The sequence below is a fragment of the Anolis sagrei genome, chromosome 3 (assembly GCF_037176765.1).
Source record: "Anolis sagrei isolate rAnoSag1 chromosome 3, rAnoSag1.mat, whole genome shotgun sequence".
Taxonomy (NCBI): domain Eukaryota; kingdom Metazoa; phylum Chordata; class Lepidosauria; order Squamata; family Dactyloidae; genus Anolis; species Anolis sagrei.
The window spans coordinates 117,889-139,356 of record NC_090023.1 but is presented as its reverse complement, the minus strand read 5'-3'; the positions used below and the strand labels follow the sequence as shown (position 1 = coordinate 139,356).

General features: G+C 46.4%; 1 protein-coding gene across 1 annotated transcript in view; it reads left to right on the top strand.

Moving 5' to 3' along the window:
- The window catches only part of LOC132772380 (zinc finger and SCAN domain-containing protein 2-like), a 38,974-nt gene extending 21,081 nt beyond the window's left edge, over nt 1-17,893 (top strand). The window contains exons 1-2 of the mRNA XM_067466358.1: nt 5,631-5,689; nt 15,927-17,893. Of these exons, the coding sequence (XP_067322459.1) occupies nt 16,092-17,273 (1,182 nt within the window). The 5' untranslated portion in view covers nt 5,631-5,689; nt 15,927-16,091 and the 3' untranslated portion in view covers nt 17,274-17,893. Of the gene's footprint in view, nt 5,690-15,926 lie in introns of the transcript that reaches the window.
- Nucleotides 17,894-21,468: the final 3,575 nt, after the last annotated feature.

Sequence of the window (21,468 nt, the reverse complement as noted above, 5' to 3'; positions counted from 1 at the left end):
CCTTGTCGAAGAAGGCCTTCCTGAAATCCAGACACGCTCCATCCACGGCATCATTCCCCGCATCTACCCAGCTTGTAACTCTATCGAAGAAAGAGATCAGATTAGTCTGGCATGACTTGTTTTTGATAAATCATGCCAGTTCTAATGACAGAAAATTTTCCTGCAAATTTGCAAAAAGGACTTGAAGCAGAATTTAATGGAAGAGGGTTAATGAAAGTAAAGGACTGGGATTTGAAGATGGTAAAATGGAAAGGATAAAAGAGGAATTAAGAGACTTAGCTTGGTACAGGTATCTACAATCGGGTAAATGGTCAAGTGACATAAAGAAAAAGTGTAATGGGGGAGGGAATATACAAAAATAGAGAAGATGATAACTCAAAGGGAGACTAAAGAAGAGAACACAACATTAAAAGGCACAGTAAGTGATATCTATAAACTCAATCAATGAACAGGAACAAGATTATCTGAAGGAAGTCTGGAAAGTAGACTTGGGAGGAAAAGGGAATAATCAGGAATGGGCAAAGATATGGAGTTTACTAAAAATATGTATAAGAATTAAGGAAAATTACAATAAAACAGTATAGAGGTGATATCTAACTCCCATTAGATTAAATCAGATTGATAAAAACACTCAAATCAGTGTTGGAGAGGTTGTCAGGAAACAGGGACGCACCTTCATATGTGGTGGTCATGTAAAATTATGAACAGACTGAACAGACTGCGCTCTGGCACCACGAGATGCAGAGCCAACCTCAAGAAATGGGGCTACAAAGTGGAATCCTTGACATGCGAGTGTGGAGAAGAGCAAACCACTGACCACCTGCTGCAATGCAACCTGAGCCCTTCTTCCACATGATGCACAAGGGAGGAGCTCCTTGCGGCAACACCAGAGGCACTCCAAGGGGACAGAGACTGGTCAAAGGACATTTAACCAACTACCAAACTCACAAGTTTTGTACTTTTCTGTTTGTTTGCTTTGTTCTGTTAGAAATGTAATATAATGGACTGGTTGTTCTGACACGACAAAATGTAAAATTATACTAAAATTTTGGGGAAACATATTCAAGGAAATAAGAGCAATAATAAAAATCGAGATTACACCAAAATTAGTATTATTACTTATACATGACAATACAGTTCCATCACAAGAGGAGAAAGAACTGGTTTCTCACTTGATAACAGCAGCTAAATTACTAATGGCAAAAAACTGGAAAGAAAAAAAGAAATCCAATTAGAAGAATGGTATAGGGAAATTTGGAATATAGCTATTAATGATAAGCTAACTTGTCTATAAAGCCATTGTCCTCCCAACCCTGCTCTATGCCTGTGAGACGTGGACTGTCTACAGACGTCACATGCAACTCCTGGAACGATTCCATCAGCGCTGCATCCGGAAAATCCTGCAAATCTCCTGGGAAGACAGGCGGACAAACGTCAGCGTGCTGGAAGAAGCAAAGACCACCAGCATTGAAGCGATGGTCCTCCGCCACCAACTCCGCTGGACCGGCAACATTGTCTGGATGCCCGACCACCGTCTCCCAAAGCAGTTGCTTTACTCCGAACTCAAGAACGGAAAACAGAATGTTGGTGGACAGGAAAAGAGACTGAAAGATGGGCTCAAAGCCAACCTTCAAAACTGGCATAGACACTGAGAACTGGGAAGCCTTGGCTCTTGAGCGCTCCAGCTGGAGGTCAGCTGTGACCAGCAGTGCTGCAGAATTTGAGGAGGCATGAGTGGAGGGTGAAAAAGAGAAACGTGCCTAGAGGAAGGGCACAAACTAAGGGGAAGAGGGGGAAAATGGTGTAATACTAATTGTAAAGAAATAGAGCATGTATAAGTAGATTAAAAAAGGTGTGTGGTAATGCATAGTATAAGTTGTAATGGAAAGTTTAAAAAAATGGTAAGAAATATGCTTAAATGTGTTTTTTTATTTCTTTACTGTTAGATTGTATATAATATGACACACTCTTCTGTTTAAGGTGTTGTAAAAAGAGGGAAGAATGTACGCTAATAAATTTTGTTTGATAAATTTTAAAAATACAAAAAGATATTTATATAATCTATATTAATAAAAATGTAATGTTTGTTTGTGGGATTAACAGAACTCGGAAACCGCTGAATGAATTGACACAAAATTTGGACACAATACACCTAACAGTCCAACGAGTGTCCATCGCCCATAAACACATGCGAGTACACACACACACACACAACCCCAGTGGAAGACTTAAAACCCCAAAAATACACCATATATATATATACACATACACTCATATACATATGCACATGCACACATTCACACACACACACACACACACACACACATATATATATATATATGCACAAACACACACAAATATACACATATACACATACACATACATACACACATAAATATACATATGCACATATACATATACACATGCTCATATACATATGCACATTCATACACACATATGCACAAACACAGATATACACACATACATATACATACACACATATATATACATATACACATGCACTCATATACATATGTACATGCACACATTCATACACATACACACATATATATGCACAAACACACACACATATACATACACACATAAATATAAATATACACATGCACATACACATGTATATACACATGCTCATATACATATGCACATTCATACACACACACATGCACAAACACATATACACGCATACATATACATACACATATACATACATATACATACACATATATATACATGTACACATGCACTCATATACATATGTACATGCACACATTCATACACACACGTTTATTTATTTTTATTTACTTCATTTATATACCGCTTTTCTCAGCCCTTGGGCAACTCAACGTGGTTGACAATAGTAAAATTCAATGCTCAACATCATAAAAAGAGTTAAACAAGTTAAAAACAATGGTACAATAAACAGTCAATTAAACATAACCACAACATCTCATTAGCGTCTCATAGGTAGAATCAAGATCCAATCTCATCATCCGTTGTTCCATATTCCTGTGTTCATTACACTGCCTGTTCAAATGCCTGCTCAAACAACCAGGTCTTCACTTTCCTCCGAAATGCCAACAGGGAGGGGGGCGATCTAATTTCTGTAGGAAGGGCGTTCCACAGCCGAGGGGCCACCACTGAGAAGGACCTGTCTCTCGTCCCCACCAGCCCTAGTTGTGATGCAGGCGGGACCGAGAGCAGGGCCTCCCAAGACGATCTTAACGTCCTAGCGGGTTCATAGGAGGAGATGCGTTCGGAGAGGTAAGTTGGGCCAGAACTGTTTAGGGCTTTATAGGCTGACGCCAGCACTTTGAATTGTTCCCGGTAGCAAACTGGCAGCCAGTGGAGCTGGCGCAACAGAGGAGTCGTATGCTCCCTGATCGCTGCTCCTGTCAGTATCCTGGCTGCCGAACATTGGACCATTTGAAGCTTCCGAACAGTCTTCAAAGGCAACCCCACATAGAGAGCGTTGCAGTACTCTATATGGGATGTGATCAGAGCATGGACTACTGTGGCCAAGTCAGACTTTCCAAGGTATGGGTGCAGATGGAGCACACACACACACAATATGCATGTACACATGTAAACTCACAAATACGCAAATATGTTAAGATCTTCTGGAGAGGCCCTGCTCTCGGTCCCACCGGCCTCGCAAGCGCGCCTGGTGGGGACGAGGGACAGGGCCTTCTCGGTAGTGGCCCCTCGGCTCTGGAACTCTCTCCCACTGGAGATTAGAACCGCCCCTTCTCTCCTGACTTTTAGAAAGCGGGTGAAAACTTGGCTCTGGAATCTAGCATTTGATGAGTGAATCAACAACCCTTGACCACACGGACGGACGGACGGACGGTGATGAATTGTGATTTCATTCTGACGACTTGGCCTTGTGTAATTATATGATTGCTTTTTAATGTGTTTTATGTATTACTGTATTATGGGATGTGATGTTTTAAAGTATTGTTTATGAATCCTTTGTTGTGAACCAGCCCGAGTCCCTCTCCAGAGGTCGAGAAGACCGCCGGTATATACAAGTTACAAATAAATACACACACACACACACACACATATATATACACAAACACAGATATATATACACACACAAAACACATATACACAGGCTGGCCCACAGCAACCTGGACGTAGTGGAGGGACTTGGCGGGAGTTTTTGTATTTTGTCGTGTCAGGAGTTGCTCCTGTTGTGAGAGAATGGGCTGTCTGCAAGGACGTTGCCTGGGTGATTTTTGATGTTTTCCTCATCCTTGTGGGAGGCTTCTCTCATGTCCCCTTCGCATGAGGAGCTGGAGTTGATGTTGTTGTTCATTCGTTCAGTCGTCTCTGACTCTTGGTGACCTCCTGGACCAGACCAGGCCAGAGCTCCCTGTCGGCCGTCCCCACCCCCAGGGTCTCCTTCAAGGTCAGCCCAGTCCCTTCAAGGATGCCATCCCTCCACCTTGTCCTTGGTCGGCCCCTCTTCCTTTTGCCTTCCCCTTTCCCCAGCATCATTGTCTTTTCTAGGTGACCTCCTGGACCAGCCCAGGCCAGAGCTCCCTGTCGGCCGTCCCCACCCCCAGGGTCTCCTTCAAGGATGCCATCCACCCACCTTGCCCTTGGTCGGCCCCTCTTCCTTTTGCCTTCCCCTTTCCCCAGCATCATTGTCTTCTCTAGGTGACCTCCTGGACCAGCCCAGGCCAGAACTCCCTGTCGGCCGTCCCCACCCCCAGGGTCTCCTTCAAGGTCAGTCCAGCCCCTTCAAGGATGCCATCCACCCACCTTGCTCTTCCTTCTGCCTTCCACTGTCCCAATCAGCATCATTCCCTTCTCTAGGCTTGGCTGTCTCCTCCTCATGATGTGGCATTCAAAGGACTTCAGCTTTGGAGCTGACAGAGGGAGCTCACCCGCCTCTCCCCGGATTGGAGCCTGTAACCTGTGGATCTTCAGTCCTGCCGGGCCTGGCTGGCCTTTAACCCACTGCGGGGTCTCTTGGCGGGAGTGACCGCCCACCCTGCGACGCCTCTGGGGGCCACGCCCTCCTACACGGCAAACTGGCCGCCTTGGTGGTGGTGGGAGTGGTAGCCCGCCCACCGCCTTCAGAGGGAGGGCAAGGGCAAGGGCTCCTCCTCCTCCTCCTCCTCCTCTTCCGGGGTGTGAGGCGGAAGCCAGGCGGGAGGGGGCGGGGCCAGCCTCCAGGGCCAGAGCCGCGCCCTGATTGGCCCTCAGGGTGATGGGCGGGCGGTGGGCGGGGCCACGCTGAGGGGAGGAGGAGAAGAAGAAGGCCGGCGCCATTTTGTGCCACTCCGAGAGAGGGCCGGCCGGCCGGGGAGAGGAAGGTCTGGGGCGAGCGGCCCAGGGAAGGAGGGAAGGAGGGAAGGAAGGAAGGGAGGGAGGGAGGAAGGAAGGAAGGACCCCGCCTGTCTTCCCGAGTGATTGGCGGGCGAGGAGAGGCTGGGCGGCCGCCTCCTCCTCCTCTGCCCTGAGGGAGGGAGGGAGGGCTTAGGGGGCGGGGCTTGTGGAGGGGGCTGCTCCTCTCCTCGGGGTGGCCCCGCCCCCTCCCTCCCCGTGGCCCCGCCCCCTCCCCTCCGGAAGGAAAGAGGAGTGACGTCACCCGTCACTCACCCCGCGGCCTGCTTGGGTGAGAAAAGCAAAGGAAGGAAGGAAGGAAGGAAAGAACGAGGTAAGGCCGGGGGGGGGGGGGGGGGCTTCCTTCAGCGGTGTGGGTCCCCGAGCGGGCGGGGCGCTGCTGGGGGGGGGGGCTGGGGGCTGGGGAAGAAGAAGCCTTTCTATGCACCAAGGTGGGGGGGGGGCGGCCTTGCCTTCTGGGAGGGGCAGCACAAGCAAGCCAGCCCCCCCCCCCCAATTCCTCTTCTCTTTTGTGCCCCCCCCCGCTCCCCTTTGAGGCCAGGGCTCCCATGAGAGAACAACAGCCCCCGTTTCTCTGGGTTCGGGGGAACTACAACTCCCAGGAATCAGGGCCCCTTCCCTCCCAACCCCCAGTATGCCCAGTTGGTCAGGAGGGTTCCCAGTTTAAGCCCAGTCCGTTGGTGCCTGGGGAGGGGCAGGGCCGTAGCCAGAAAAAAAATTCGGGAGGGGTTAAACATTTTGCGGGGGGGGGGGTTAAATTTTTGCGGGGTTTTTTGAATATTTTGTGGGGGCGTGTGTGTGTCTGAGACCTGCCTCCTATCTCACGCTGAAGCCAAGAGCACACTTGCAGGAGGCAGAGCATCCTTCCATAGCCTGCATCTCCGCCCCTGTCAACCACCTCCACCAAGTCTGGCCTCCTTAATGAGAGCATTCAACACTCCCCCCCCCCCCCCAACTTGGTTGCTTTGCTACATCGGCTATTGCTGCAAGTCATGCCAGTGTGAATAAATTGTCAATATTGGCTTGAGATAACAGTGCTTGCAGTTCTGGAGGGACTCTTGATTTTTTGCATCTCATAGATTTAGCAGCATGAGGATTGGGTTAACCAGTTAAAATTCATGAGTAAACCAGGTTTTTTTAAAAAAAATCTGAAACATTTCGGGGGGGGGGGGTTGAACCCCTAAAACCACCCCCTCGCTACAGGCCTGGGCAGGTCATCGTTTCTCTAAGGACAGGTGAACTGCAACTCCCAAAATGAATGTTCACTCCCCCCAAATCCCTCCAGTATATTCAGTTGGCCATCAGGGGTCTGTGCCCCTAGTCAGTCATACGTGGGGGTCACACCCGTCTGTTGAAGGGGGGGGAAGTACTGCAGGTCCTATCATCCATGTTCCACCCTCCTCCAGACTTCCAACTAAAGTGGGTCATTGGGGGCCTGTGTCCAGGTCCATTAGGGGTGGGGTTCGCAGTGGTCCCTGGAGGCAGGTGAAGGGGCTGCAAACCCCATCGTCCATGTTCCACCCCCCCCCCCAAAAACTTCACCAGGATGTAACGCAGGTCATGTGGGAGGGGTGTCCCAATTTGGTCCAGGTCCATCATTAGTGGGGGTTGCAGTGGTCTGTGGAGGCAGGGGCTAAAGTGGGTGGAAGTACTGCAAAAACCATCATCCGTGGTCCATCCTCCCCCAGACCTCACTAGGATGTAAAGTGGGTCATGGGGAGGGGCTGTGAGCCAACTGTGGTCCAGGTCCCTCATTCGTGGGGGTTGCAGTGGGGGTTGTGGAAGAAGGGGCTGAAGCGGGTGAAGGTACTGCAGACACCATAATCCATGATCCATCCCCCCCCCCCCAAACCTCACCAGGACACAAGAGGCTTAACACAAAAGCATCAGCGTAAATTTATAACGTACCAATTTGCAAACATTACATGCAAACAACTCAAAGTACCCTGACAGCCTCTGTTTAGAAGCCTCCAAGGAAGGAGCTTCCACTGGACCCTGAGGCAGAGAGTTCCACTGCTGAACAGGTCTCCCTATGGTCAGGAAGTTCTTCCTCATGTTCTTTCCTGTCACTGGAACCCACGGCTCCACAGAGTCCTCGTCTCCAGGGCAGCAGAAGGAAGCCTCTCCCTCTTCCTTAGGACACCCTTCCACGTACTTCCATGTCTCCTCCTCCCAACCTTTTCTTCTGTGGCTGAACAGCGCTCCTCTTCAGAGGGACTGTTCATGGTCTCCAGAGCTTTGATCCCTTGAGTCTCCCTCTTCCTCTGTTCACCTTCCAGCTTAGAGTCCATCTCTCTTTTGAACCGTGGGGCCCAGAACTGGACCCAGTGTGATTCCAGGTGAAGAGGTCTGACCGAAGCAGAAGAGAGAGGCGCCCGGACTTCCCTCCATCCGGACACTCCTTGTGATGCAGCCCAAACCCTATTGCCTCTTTTGGCTGCTGCATCGCACTGTTGGCCCACGTTCTCCTTGTTGGCCATGAAGACTCTGAAATCCCTTTCACATGTAACTCTGTTGTGTAGCCAGGCTTCACACATCCTGTATCTGTGCATTTCATTTCACTTTCTACGTGGCGTATCTTGCATTTCCCTTGTTGACATTCATCTTGTTACCTTTGGCCAATTAGCTCTCTAGTCTGTTGAGGTCACTTTGACTCCTGGTCCTGTTCTCTGGAGTTTTCGCTCACTATCTTGTGTACTAGCTGTACCCGGCCACGTGTTGCTGTGTCCCAGTCTGGTTCAATTGAGAAGAAAGAAAAGAGTAAGAGTTGGTTTCTAATTTATGTTTTTTCATAATGCTGCAGATATAGAGACTGTCTGGTTTGCCAACTCTAGAACACGCAACATATTTTCCATGTAAGAAGCAATCGGTGTCTAGATCTGACCCACACAATTCTGTTGATTTGCCTTGTGCTTTGCTGATGGTGATTGCAAACGCCAGTCAAATTGGGAATTGCAGACTCTTAAATTGAAATGGCATATCCGTTGGAATCCTGGGAATGCGAGGAAGGAGCCCATCTTCCCCTTAGGAAGGTCCTGCGGCCTAGTCTGGCTAAATGGGAGGGAAAGGGAGGAGAAAGAGCAGGCTTCTAATAGATGTGATTTCACAGTGCTTGTGGGTATACAATATGTACTGTTATGCCTTTGTCTGTGCAGATCTAGGGATTGTCTGGTTGGTTGTCTCTAGAACACGCAACATAAAACTGTCCGTGTGAGAAGCAATCTGTGTCTAGATGTAAACCACAGAATTCTAAAGATTGGCCGTAAGCATGGGGAGAATGACAGGAGGCGTGGCTTCCTGATAGGCCACACCCCGTGTTAGTTTCCTGAAGGGAGTGGCCAGAGGCCCCTCCCAGGGTGTGAACAGATGCTAGATGGCCATCTGTCAGGGGTGATTTGAATGCAATATTCCTGCTTCTTGGCAGAATGGGGTTGGACTGGATGGCCCATGAGGTCTCTTCCAACTCTTTGATTCTATGACCCCAATGCCCCCTGCTTCCTATTATTGTTGAGTGAGTGAGTGAGTGAGTGGGGCTCCAAAGACACCCCCCTCCCTAAGCCCAAGGAGGCTCTTCCTAAATGGTTCCCTCCCCTCCTGGTCACTCACCCTGCAGGCCTCTTCCACCATCGCCTTGGAGGCAATTCCCGCTTTGGCCCATCTCCAAGGCGGAGGGAAGGGCCCTTCTTCCCCTTGGGCGCTTTCCTCCCTTCCCTTTCACCCGCCACCTCCGGTTTCGCCTCAGCCCTCGCCGCCTGTGCCCGGCCTTCTCCTCCTTCCTCTTCTTCTGCCCGAAGAAGTCGTTATTAAACTGTTGCCACCAATTGTAAAGGAGACCGTTTTAATGCCACCGAATGCCACCAAATGTGAAGGTGCGAGTGGTAAAACACCCACTGCCACCTAATCTATGAGGGAAGCCGGGCAACGATCAATATCAGCCTAGAAGCTATTTTATAAAGGAACTGTTAATGACAGAAGGTTTTATTCAGTGGATAGCGTAGCATTTACTATCTCTGGCTGACTGCACTATTGCAAGCTGTTCAACTTAGAAGAAACTGTATCAGGCAGGACTTGAGGAGAACAGGAGTATAACAATGTATAACTGTTCTTCAAAAGAGGCACAAATCTTGATGGATACACTGGAAAGGTTTCATGAGTAAACTCAGGCAAACACTTCATAAGGTTTCACAGCTGGCACAACAGGCTTAAACCCAGCCAAACCTTGATTCTTAATTCAGAATCAACAACCCCCTGTACCGGGTCCTTCTCTGCAACCACTTTGGTCACCAATTGATTCCCTGAATCTCCAAGAGATTCAGTTTTTCCCTATAGCACACTGGCTACAGACACATTCCCTGAATCTCCACCAAAAGATTCAGTGTCCTCTCAGCAGCTCTCCGGCCACTGACTCATTCCCTGAATCTCCACCAAAAGATTCAGTGTCCTCTCAGTAGCTCTCCGGCCACTGACTCATTTCCTGAATCTCCACCAAAAGATTCAGTGTCCTCTCAGTAGCTCTCCGGCCACTGACTGACTTTTTAAAACACAGATGCCTCCCGAAGAGGCGGTTGGCTCCTCCCCTGTTGCTATGGCAACTCAGCTACCATCAAGCCACTCTCCCCAACAAAACATAATCTCCCATACTTACCATCCCTAAACCACTGTCCAAACTACACATAACCAAAGAATAAAACTTACACATCGTCACACTCTTCTTCTGCCCCCTCTCGTGAGATCTGGGGCAGCTGGCCATGAGATTTCCCTCTCACACAGCAGTGGGGAGGGTCCATTGGACCTTTCCTCTTTCCTGCGCATGCACCAGAACGTCTGATAGTAGTGGTAGTAGTAGTAGTAGTAGTAATAATAATAATAATAATAATAATAATAATAACAACAACAACAACAACAACTGTATTTATACCCCGCCACCATCTCCCCCAACAGGGATTCGGGGCGGCTTACATGAGGCCGAGCCCAGACAGCAAATTACAATAAGACAAGATACAACAAAATAAAAACCGAAACGCAAACAACAACACAATAGAATACAGAAACATATTAATACAATCAGCAGTATGCAAAGAACAAAGAATGCAATAAACAACACAATAACAGTGAGTGGTACGCATGAACAATAAAATGATTAAAAACTCAGGGTGAGATAAAAGGAGCGGATTATTTGCGAGGGAGAGCTCACAGAGAGACGGGGTTGTAAACAGGCCTTCATAGAAGGGGAGGTGTACTCCAAGGAGGAAAGCGATGAGGGGAGCACCAGGCTTGTATGGCCACTCTCCAAAAGCGCAACGGCAGAGCCAGGTCTTAAGATTCTTTTTAAAGGTTTCTAAGGTAGGGGCTTTCCTCATCTCTCCGGGCAGTGAGTTCCAAAGTCGGGGGGCCACAGAAGAGAAGGCTCTCTCCCTTGTACCCACAAGACGGGCCTGTGATACTGGCAAGGGTGAAAGGAGGGTCTCCCCGAAGAATGAAGGGCTCCGGGCTGATTCATGGAGAGAGATACGGTCATGAAGGGTCCCAAACCGTTTTGGCTTTATAGGTGAGAACCTGTACCTTGAACTGGGACCGGAAAATGAATGGCAGCCAATGAAGCCCCTTGAACAGGGGGGTTGACCGCTCCCTGTAAATCGCCCCGGTTATTAATCTGGCTGCCGAGCGTTGGACAAGTTGTAATTTCCGGGCCGTCTTCAAGGGTAGCCCCATGTAGAGTGCGTTGCAGTAATCCAGCCTAGAGGTAACTAACGCATGGATCACCATGGTCAAATCAGACTTCATGAGGTATGGTCGCAGTTGGCGCACGGGTTTTTTTGTGCAAAGGCTCTCCCGTCCACCGCCCACACCTGTGCATCAAGTGTCAGTGCTGAGTCCAGGAGGACCCCCAAACTGATAGGTGGTTCAGCTCTTTTTTGAGGTCGCCTCTTCTGTGCCGCTGCGTTTTTATGTGTTATGGTAAACTAAGAACATTCGCCAACTTGCTTAACTGTTAAAGGACATACACATCCCATTTCCCATTTGTTACATCTGTCAATATCAATTGTTTCATTTAAGTTTCTATATTTGGACCTTCTGCATATGGTTTTCCTGGATACGGAAACCCAAAACCATTTCCCCACATTCATAGGCATAGGAACTATATCACAGACCCAATTTTCTTCAGCATCCAGTTTTTTCCAAGGTTTCTATTTTCAATCTCAGGGTATCTTCTCCCCAAGAATATTTGACAAGCTTACTCCATCCTTTATAGTCCGTTCTTACCCAATAATGTAATTTTATTACATTATTATTATTATTATTATTATTATTATTATTATTGGCACCCCGCTAACATCATCCGAAGGACTCGATGCGGCTTACACAATAAAACAGCAATATAACCAATACACATAAACCAAAAGCAAATCAAAACACTAAGCAATAACAGTAAGCAGTAAAAACAGTACACCGTAACACAATGAAACTCGTAACCCCTTACTTCCAGGAAGGCCCCTGAATGCCCTCCTGTTAACAACTTGATCGTTTTTTCTTTCCAGTCTCTCAAATTTGCTTGTACAGTTAAACAACTCATAGCCTTACTTATTTGTTGTAAGGTCTCGTTTTCAGCTTTCATTAAAGCAAGCAAAGATTGATACAGATGGTGAGATATTCTTGTATGAATGTATCATTAAATCCCATTTGTGAAATTGAAGTCCTGTTACTATTCGTTTGGCTTCTTACCATGAGTTTACCAAAGAAGATGCTTGTTTCTTTACTTATGTCATGGATGACTTTTCAATAACTTTGACGCATAGGTTCTTTGTATTGCAATTTCCAGTGTGAGAAGGTATATCAGATTACAGAAAAACATTTAGACAAAAGTATGACATTGGACAGACAGACATACAGATTCTATGCAACTATATTGGATTCACAATTACATTGGTTAACAAACAAAGGGGAGTTACATTTTCACTCAGCATTCACACCACATGTACACGCATCCATCCACATGCATCCAAAGTATTACCATATCATCAGGTGCTCTGCTATGGCTGACAAAAAAGAAGCCCCATTAAAGCCTTGGCAGACCGTGCAAAAAGAATCTGCGAAGCCCACCTTCTCCAAGATGGACTGAACCACCTCAACTGGGCTCTCCAGGCCAAGGGAGACTCCACCTCAGGCATCAGAAGAGCTGCAAGACCACCGATAAGAAGCCACGAGAGTCAAGATGAAGATCCACCCAGAGGGAAAGTGTTCCTGCCATACATCAAGGGAACCACTGACCGCAGAGGGAAACTGAGGAGGAAACAACATACAAACCACTTACAGACCCACCAAGAAAATCCAACCAATGCTACGTTCAGCAAAGGACAAGAGGGATCCTCTCACCTCTGCAGGAACCAGCATATTATTAGAGAACACAGAAATGCTGGACCACTCTCACAACCACCATGTCAGACTACACAGAGAAGCCATTGAAATCCACAAGAAGCATGTGGACAATTTCAACAGAAAGGAAGAGACCATGAAAATGAACAAAATCTGGCTGCTAGTGTTAAAAAAACTCTAAAATTACAACAGCAAAACAGCAGAGAGGAAACAACCAGGCACATCTTAACACCTCTCAACAGGGGATTTTCCCAGGCTCAACCAGGCCTTCAAATGCTAATGAAGGTGATCAGTTGAAACATTCACACCTAGCTCCAGCAGGAAAGAGCTCTTTGCCCCACCCCAGCCATTCCACAGATAGATAAACCCATTTTCCTAGTTTCCAACAGACCTCACTACCTCTGAGGATGCTTGCCATAGATGCAGGCGAAACGTCAGGAGAAATGCCTCTAGAACATGGCCATATAGCCCGAAAAAACCCACAAGAACCTAGTGATTCCAGCCATGAAAGCCTTCGACAATATATTACCATATCCTTTTCTCCCTCCTTGGAGAAGCACCTGTTAGGCCAGACCCTGCTTTCCTGCAGCCCTTCCAATGCAGAGTTCCATCACGCCAAAACTTCAGAATGCTGAAATGCCAAAACTTCTTCCCTAAGCACAATGCCAAGGACCAGACCTCTGTTTTCCTTACAGCAGAACCTGACTCCTGCACAAAATCCCAGACTCTAAAAGCGCACTTCTTCTTCCTCTTCCCTTGAGAGAGAAGCCCCAAAGTGACCAGAATCATGCTTTCCCAGAGCAGATCTGTCACTCTCCTTGGGTACACGATCTCTCTCCTTCCCACGGAGCAGAGCATAGCGGGTGGACAGCATCTCTGTCGGCCACACTTTGAGCATTATTAGACTGAGTCTTTTATAGGAATATTTTGCTCATGTCATCCCAAAGTTGTAAATTAATGATGGACCTCAGCTATCCTGGCTCCATCTCAGTTTCCTGGCCAGATGTTGATCTTCTTGATTGGTGTTGACCTTATGTTGACTTCCTTCTTAACATGAGGAATGTTGCAAACATTTCCTTAACTTGAAAGAGTCATTATCACAGTTCTTATCAATTCTCATTAGCAGGTTTTGATCACAACTCCAGCAAGCAGGTAGTTAGTCATTGCAGGCCTTAATATTATACTGGTGTTTCCAAAATGATTAACTCCAACCACACATCCTTCCATTCATTCCCACACATCCTATTAAATTCATATTTGCCAAATCTGCACATTGAATTTCTTATTACATATTCCTCCTCTTGCATATTGATTTCATTTTTAAATCTATATGCAACATATAGTAAAGTAACCTCTAAATTTTAGTTGTCTCACATCTCAGTTTCTTAAACCAGAAATACATTTTCACAATTACAAGTAACCATATCATCATCATCATTACAATTGAATGAACCATTTCATATGTAAATGGAACTTTTGCAAATAAACCTTCAGAACATTTGATCAATAATGTAAGAACCTTCCTTCATATGCACAAGGTCAAAGGCCATCTTGTTCCCAAATGTTTCCTTCTTTGTTCATTTTCATTACGTTTCCATAGCAAAACTTTAACTGTATTTCTCGTCAACATTATTCAAATATATCACATTTCTTTTGAGTTCCCATCTTTGTAACCCATACACCATTTATTGTTTTATTTCCTTTATAAATCTATGTATCTGAACCCAAATTAAGGTATCCAGAACGTTTCATTTACAAAACCACCACTGTATCATATTTCCCTTACGTTTCCATGAATTATTGACTTAAATCAGTGTTTCCCAACCTGGGGGTCGGGACCCCTGAGGGGGTCGCGAGGGAGTGTCAGAGGGGTCACCAGAGACCATAAGAAAACACAGTATTTTCTGATGGTCATGGGGATTCCATGTGGGAAGTTTGAGCCAATTCTGTCGTTGGTGGAGTTCAGAATGTTCTTTGATTGTAGGTGAACTATAAATCCCAGCAACTACAACTCCCAAATGTCAAGATCTATTTTCCCCAGACTCCACCAGTGTTCACATTTGGGCATATTGAGTCTTCGTGCCAAGTTGGTCCAGATCTACCATTGCATGAGTCCACAGTGCTCTCTGGATATAGGTGAACTACAACTCCCAAACTCAAGGTCAGTGCCCATCAAACCCTTCCAGTGTTTTCCATTGGTCATGGGAGCCAAGTTTGGTTCAAATCCATTGCTGGTGGAGTTCAGAAACAACAAGAAATACTGTTTACTCACAAGCAGAAAGGAATTACATAGATTAGAAACCAACCCTTTCTCATTACTTTATTTTCCAGATCACCAGACTGGGCCACAGCAACGCCTGGCAGGGCACGGCTAGTTATACAATAAATCTTATACTTTATCCTATAGTATTTCTTTCCTGTTCATGTCAATCACTCTTAGCCAATTCTGCTGTTTGATATCTCATCTGTCTTGTTTTTGGAAAGGTCTGATGCCTCTGGAAAAACAACTGCCAATAGGTTCTGGTCCTTTCCCCCTAATCTTTCATCTCTGCAAAACAATCCTAGGTATCCTCTAGTTAACTACTCCCCCCTGCAAGCCTTTCTCCTTCACAGGACCGTCTGATATTTGGCGACCCCTCTGAAAGCCCCCTTGTGGCCCTCCCAGGGGTCCTGCCCCCCAGGTTGAGAAGCACTGCCTTATGCGGACCTGCCTGGGCGCCGAGAGGCCCTTCCCTTGGTCCCACTTCCTTCTCAAGCTCGGTTGGTGGGAATGAGAGAGAGGGCCTTCTCGGTGTCTGCCCCTCGACTCTGGAACTCCCAAATTGGCCCCCTCCCTATTGTCCTGACTGCAGCAGGCTAAGGGCTGAGAATGGCGGTTAACAAATGCACCAAATAAATAAATAAAACTTCAGGCAGGCTTTTAAAGAAGAAGATTATAAGGTCAATTCAGGCGGTTCTGTGGTTTCTAACCTTGAGTATGTTTTAATGGCTGTTAACTGGGAGTTTTAAAATACCATTTATATTTCACTCAGTTTTAATGTTTGCATATTTTTATATTTTAAGTTGTCTGCTGATGTTTTATGTTCTGCTGCTTTGAGTATCCATGAGGGGAGATAAAACGGGCTATAAATATAATCATCATCATCATCATCATCTTTTGCTTCTTTCTTAACCAGGTAAATGGGGATTCTGTGGAGCCACCTCTTGGGTGCAGCAAAGAAACCAATAACATAGGAAGAAGAAATCCTCTCAAGGTGATGATCTTGCAGAATTCTTCACCCCACAGATAAGAAAGAAAGAAGGAGTCAAGAATCTGTATTGCAATTAAACACCCTGTTGATATGGCGGAGAAACCCTATACATGCTTAGCCTGTGGACAGAGCTTCAGCCACAGTTCAGGTCTATGTTCACATCAAAGGACTCATACTGGGGAGAAGCCCTATACATGCCCAGAGTGTGGACAGAACTTTGCTCAGAGGCCACATCTACAGTCACATCAAAGGACTCATACTGGGGAGAAACCCTATTCATGCCTAGAGTGTGGACAGAGCTTCTCCGAGAGTGGAAATCTACGTAAACATCAAATGATTCACACTGGGGAGAAACCCTATACATGCCCAGAGTGTGGACAGAGCTTTACTCGAAGTGGAAATCTACGTTCGCATGAAAGGACTCACACTGGGGAGAAACCCTATATATGCCTAGAGTGTGGCAAGAGCTTCACTCAGAGAGGGCATCTACGTTCACATCAAAGGACTCACACTGGGGAGAAACCCTATAAATGCCTAGAGTGTGGAGAGAGCTTCACTCAAAGTTCAGGTCTACGTTCACATCAAAGGATTCACACTGGGGAGAAACCCTATACATGCCTGGAATGTGGAAGGAATTTTACTCAGAGTTCAAATCTACGTTACCATCAAAGGACTCACATTGGGGAGAAACCCTATACATGCCTAGAATGTGGAAAGAGCTTCATCCGCATTTCAGGTCTACGTTCGCATCAACAGACTCACACTGGGGAGAAACCCTATTCATGCCTAGAGTGTGGAAAGAGCTTCTTCGAGAGTGGAAATCTACGTAAACATCAAATGATTCACACTGGGGAGAAACCCTATACATGCCCAGAGTGTGGACAGAGCTTTGCTCGAAGTGGAAATCTACGTTCACATCAAAGGACTCACACTGGGGAGAAACCCTATACATGCCTAGAGTGTGGAGAGAGCTTCACTCAAAGTTCAGGTCTACGTTCACATCAAAGGATTCACACTGGGGAGAAACCCTATTCATGCCTAGAGTGTGGAAAGAGCTTCACTGAGAGTGGAAGTTTACGTAAACATCAAAGGATTCACACTGGGGAGAAACCCTATAAATGTCTGGAGTGTGGAAAGAGTTTTGCTAGGAGTGAAAACCTGCGTTCACATGGAAGGACTCACACTGGGGAGAAACCCTATAAATGCCTGGAGTGTGGAAAGAGTTTTGCTTGGAGTGAAACTCTATTTTCACATCGAAAAAACTCACACTAGAGAGAAACACAATACATGCCTGGAGTGGGGACAGAGCTTCACTCAAAGTTCACATCAAAGGAAACGCCAGTATAATATTAAGGCCTGCAATGACTAACTACTGGGGAGAATGTCGTGAATGACTTTTCAATAACTTTGAAGCATAGGTTCTTTGTATTGCAATTTCCAGTGTGGGGGGGTGTATCAGATTACAGAAAAACATTTAGACAAAAGTATGACATTGGACATACAGACATGCAGATTCTATGCAACTACACTGGATTTGTAATTACATTGGAGAATTACATTTTCACTCAACATTCACACCACGTGTACACCCATTCATCCTCAGGCATTCAAATGTTACCACATCATTTTTCTCCCTCCTTGGAGAAGCCCTTGTTAGGTCAGACCCCACTTTCCTGCAGCCTGCCAACGTGTAGTCCCAAAACTTTCATAGGGGGAGAGCCTTCTCTGTGGCCCCCCCACTCTGGAAATCATTGCCTGGAGAGATTGGGAAAGCCCCACCTTAGGAACCTTCAAGAAGGACCTCAACACCTGGCTCTTCCGATGCGCTTTTGGGGAGTATCCACACGACCTTATGCTATTGCTCCCCTCAAGGCTTTTGTCCTTGGAGCCCCCCCCCCCCCCCCGTTTACAACCCCGCCTGTCTCTCTCTCTCTCTCTGAGCAAGCGCTCCCTTGCCTATAATAATCCGCTCCTTTGATCTCACCCTGAGTTTTCAATCCTTTTATTGTACATGCGGCCTGCTCACTGTCCTTGTGTTTGTTCTTTGTACTCCTATGCTTTTTGTATATATTCCTTGTTATATTCATATGTTTTTGTATTTTACTGTGTTGTCGTTTGCGTTTCGGTTTTTATTTTATTGTATCGCATTTTTTGAAATTCAATTTTGCAACATTGAATTTCCTGGCTTGATTTTTGGTTTTACTGGCACGCTAATATTATTGTTAAATGAATTTATTGCCTGATTTGTATGATGTCTTTAAGACGTTTTGACTGTTTTAATTGTATTTTTGTGATGTCTGCATTGCAAGCATCGTTGATGCCTATGTGAGGCCGCCCTGAGTCCCCCGGGGGGGGGGGGGGCGGGGAGAGAAGGCCGGGAGAGAAGAATAGGAAATAAACACATAAATAAACATTTTGTGATTCGCTGCCTGGGCTTGGCCTCATGTAAGCCGCCCCGAGTCCCCGTTGGGGGAGATGGTGGTGGGGTATAAATTAAGATTAGTATTATTATTATTATTATTATTATTATTAACTTTATTTGTCCCCCGCTAGCGTCTCCCGAAGGACTCGATGCAGCTTACAAAGGCCAAGGACTCAACACACAACATAACAATACACAACCTAAAGCAAATTAAAAACAATTAAAGCAATATTAAACAACAAAACAACAAGCAATAATCAATACACCAAAACACAATAAAACTGGGCCGGGCCAGAGTGAAGGGTACAGAATTAAAAGTGCTGATGTGATATGTAAGGATTAGAGGGCGTGTGCAGTGTGCGGCAATCTTAATTTCTACTAAAGTGCTTCTGGGACTTGGTATTGGAGATTTCCTAATCGGGGAAGGCACATCGGAACAGCCAGGTCTTCAGGTTCTTTCTGAAGACTGCCAGTGTAGGGGCCTGTCTAAGATCTTTCGGGAGGGCGTTCCAGAGGTGGGGGGCCACCATGGAAAAGGCCCTGTCTCGCGTCCCCACCAAACGCGCTTGCGACGCAGGCGGGATCACGAGCAGGGCCTCTCCAGATGAACGAAGGGAACGCGTGGGTTCGTAGACGGAGATGCGGTCACGCAGGTAGGCTGGTCCCAAACCGTTCAGGGCTTTGTAGGTGAGCACCTGCACCTTAATTATCAAATAAACATCATGATTGGGGGCCTTCGACAATACATTAAACATAATGATACTGATAACATAATTAACAATTAAAACACAGACCCTGAGAAAACGATTAAAATACCTAAAATGCCACCATGGTTGTTCTTCCTCATGTACCAAAGCAGCAGTGGAGTACAAATAAAGTAGCCTGTACATGCCTGGAGTGTGGGCAGAGCTTTGCCCTGAGTGGAGATCTACACACACATCCGAGGACTCACACTGGGGAGAAACCGTACGTATGCCTGGAGTGTGGACAGAGCTTCAGTGAGACTGGAAATCTACATATAGACATCAAAGGACTCACATTGGGGAGAAACCTGATAAATGCCTAGAGAGTGGACAGAGCTTCACTCAGAATGGAAGTATACATACACTTCAAAGGATTCACGTTGGGGAGAAACCCTAGACATGCCTGGAGTGTGGACAGAGCTTCAGCCGCAGATCAGGACCATACCTCGCAAAGGCTGATCTGGCCGGAGTGGTCCATGCCTTGGTCACCTCCAGATTGGATTACTGTAATGCGCTCTACGTGGGGCTGCCCTTGAAAACGGCTCGGAAATTCCAACTAGTCCAGCGATCAGCAGGCAGGATGCTAACTGGGGCTCCTTACAGAGAGAGGTCAACCCTCCTGTTGAGCTCCACTGGCTGCCATTTATTTTCCGAGCCCAATTCAAGGTGCAGGTGCTTACCTACAAAGCCCTAAACGGTTTGGGACCTGCCTACCTGAGTGACCGCATCTCCATCTATGAACCCACACGTTCACTTTGGTCATCTGGTGAGGCCCTACTCGTGATTCCGCCGGCCTCACAAGCGCAGCTGGTGGGGACACGAGACAGGGCCTTTTCTGTGGCTGCCCCCCGACTCTGGAACACCCTCCCCAAAGATCTTAGACAGGCCCCTACATTGGCAGTCTTTAGAAAGAACTTGAAGACCTGGCTGTTCCGATGTGCCTTCCCAGAATAGGAAATCTCCAATAACAAGTCCTCGAAGCACCTTTAGTAGAACTAAGATGATTGCACACCGCACACTGCACTTGCCCGATAATCCTCGTATACCTCCTGCCACATCAGCACTTTCAATCCTGTACCCACTACTCTGGCCCGGCCCAGTTTTTATTGTGTCTTGATATACTATCTATTGCATGTTGTTAATATTGCTTTAACTGTTTTTAATTTGCTTTTGGTGTTATATTGTTTGTATTGTGTTTTGTGGCCTTGGCCTTCGTAAGCCGCATCGAGTCCTTCGGGAGATGCTCGCGGGGGACAAATAAAGTTAATAATTAATAATAATAATAGGTTCACACCAATGAACTCACCCTGGGGAGAAACCCTATAAATCCATAGCGTGTGAAAAGAGCTTCTCGGAGAATTGAACTCTACATAGACACAGCATTCACATTGGGAGAACAGTGGTGTCTGACCCCAGAGACACTCTTAAGTCAGAGTTTTCCAAACTTTTAATGTTGATAATGCACTTTTTAGACATACATCCTTTTGTGACATGATCAATCGGTTCAACTAGCTTACCGGAGGGAAACCAACCCCATGTAAGATGTTCTATCTCTATATATAAATGTTCTGTTCATTTTGAGTGACATCATAACTCAAGATCCGCTGGACAAATTGCCACCAAATTTGGCCACAAGGCACCTACTAACTCGAGGAGTGACCATCCCTTAAAAATGGATTTTGTCTTTTGGGAGTCGTAGTTGCTGGGATTTATAGTAAACCTGCAACCCAAGAGCTTTCCGAACTCCACCAACAATGGAATTGACTCAAACTTGGTACACAGAACTCCCATGACCAGCAGAAAATACTGGAAGGGTTTAGTAGGCATTGACCTTAAGTTTTGGCATTGTAGTTCACCTCCATCCAGAGATGACTGTGGACTCAGGCTATAATGGATCTGAACCAAACTTGGTACTCAGTATACCCAAATGTGAACACTGGCAGAGTTTGGGGAGATTAAAGCTTGGGATTTGTAGTTACTAATAATATCGAGCCTCTTTTAGGAGGATCTCCCCAGCCGAGGAGATCCTGAGGACCGCACCAAAGTGGGTCCTGGAACCTTGGTGAGGGCAGCAAAGCCAATTCCAGTAGCGAAAATATTAAAATAATAAATCCCCACCAAAGCGGAAGAAGCTGGCGATCGAGGTGTCTTTATGAGCGATTCAGCTGAGATCGGATGCATTGCAGGGATAGTTCCACTACAAGCATACCAATTCAGAATTTACAGGCATTTTTATAGGCAAAATACAGGTTTGAAAGTTTCAAAACTCCCTCCCTCTTCGGCTCCTTCGCAAATCAGGGAG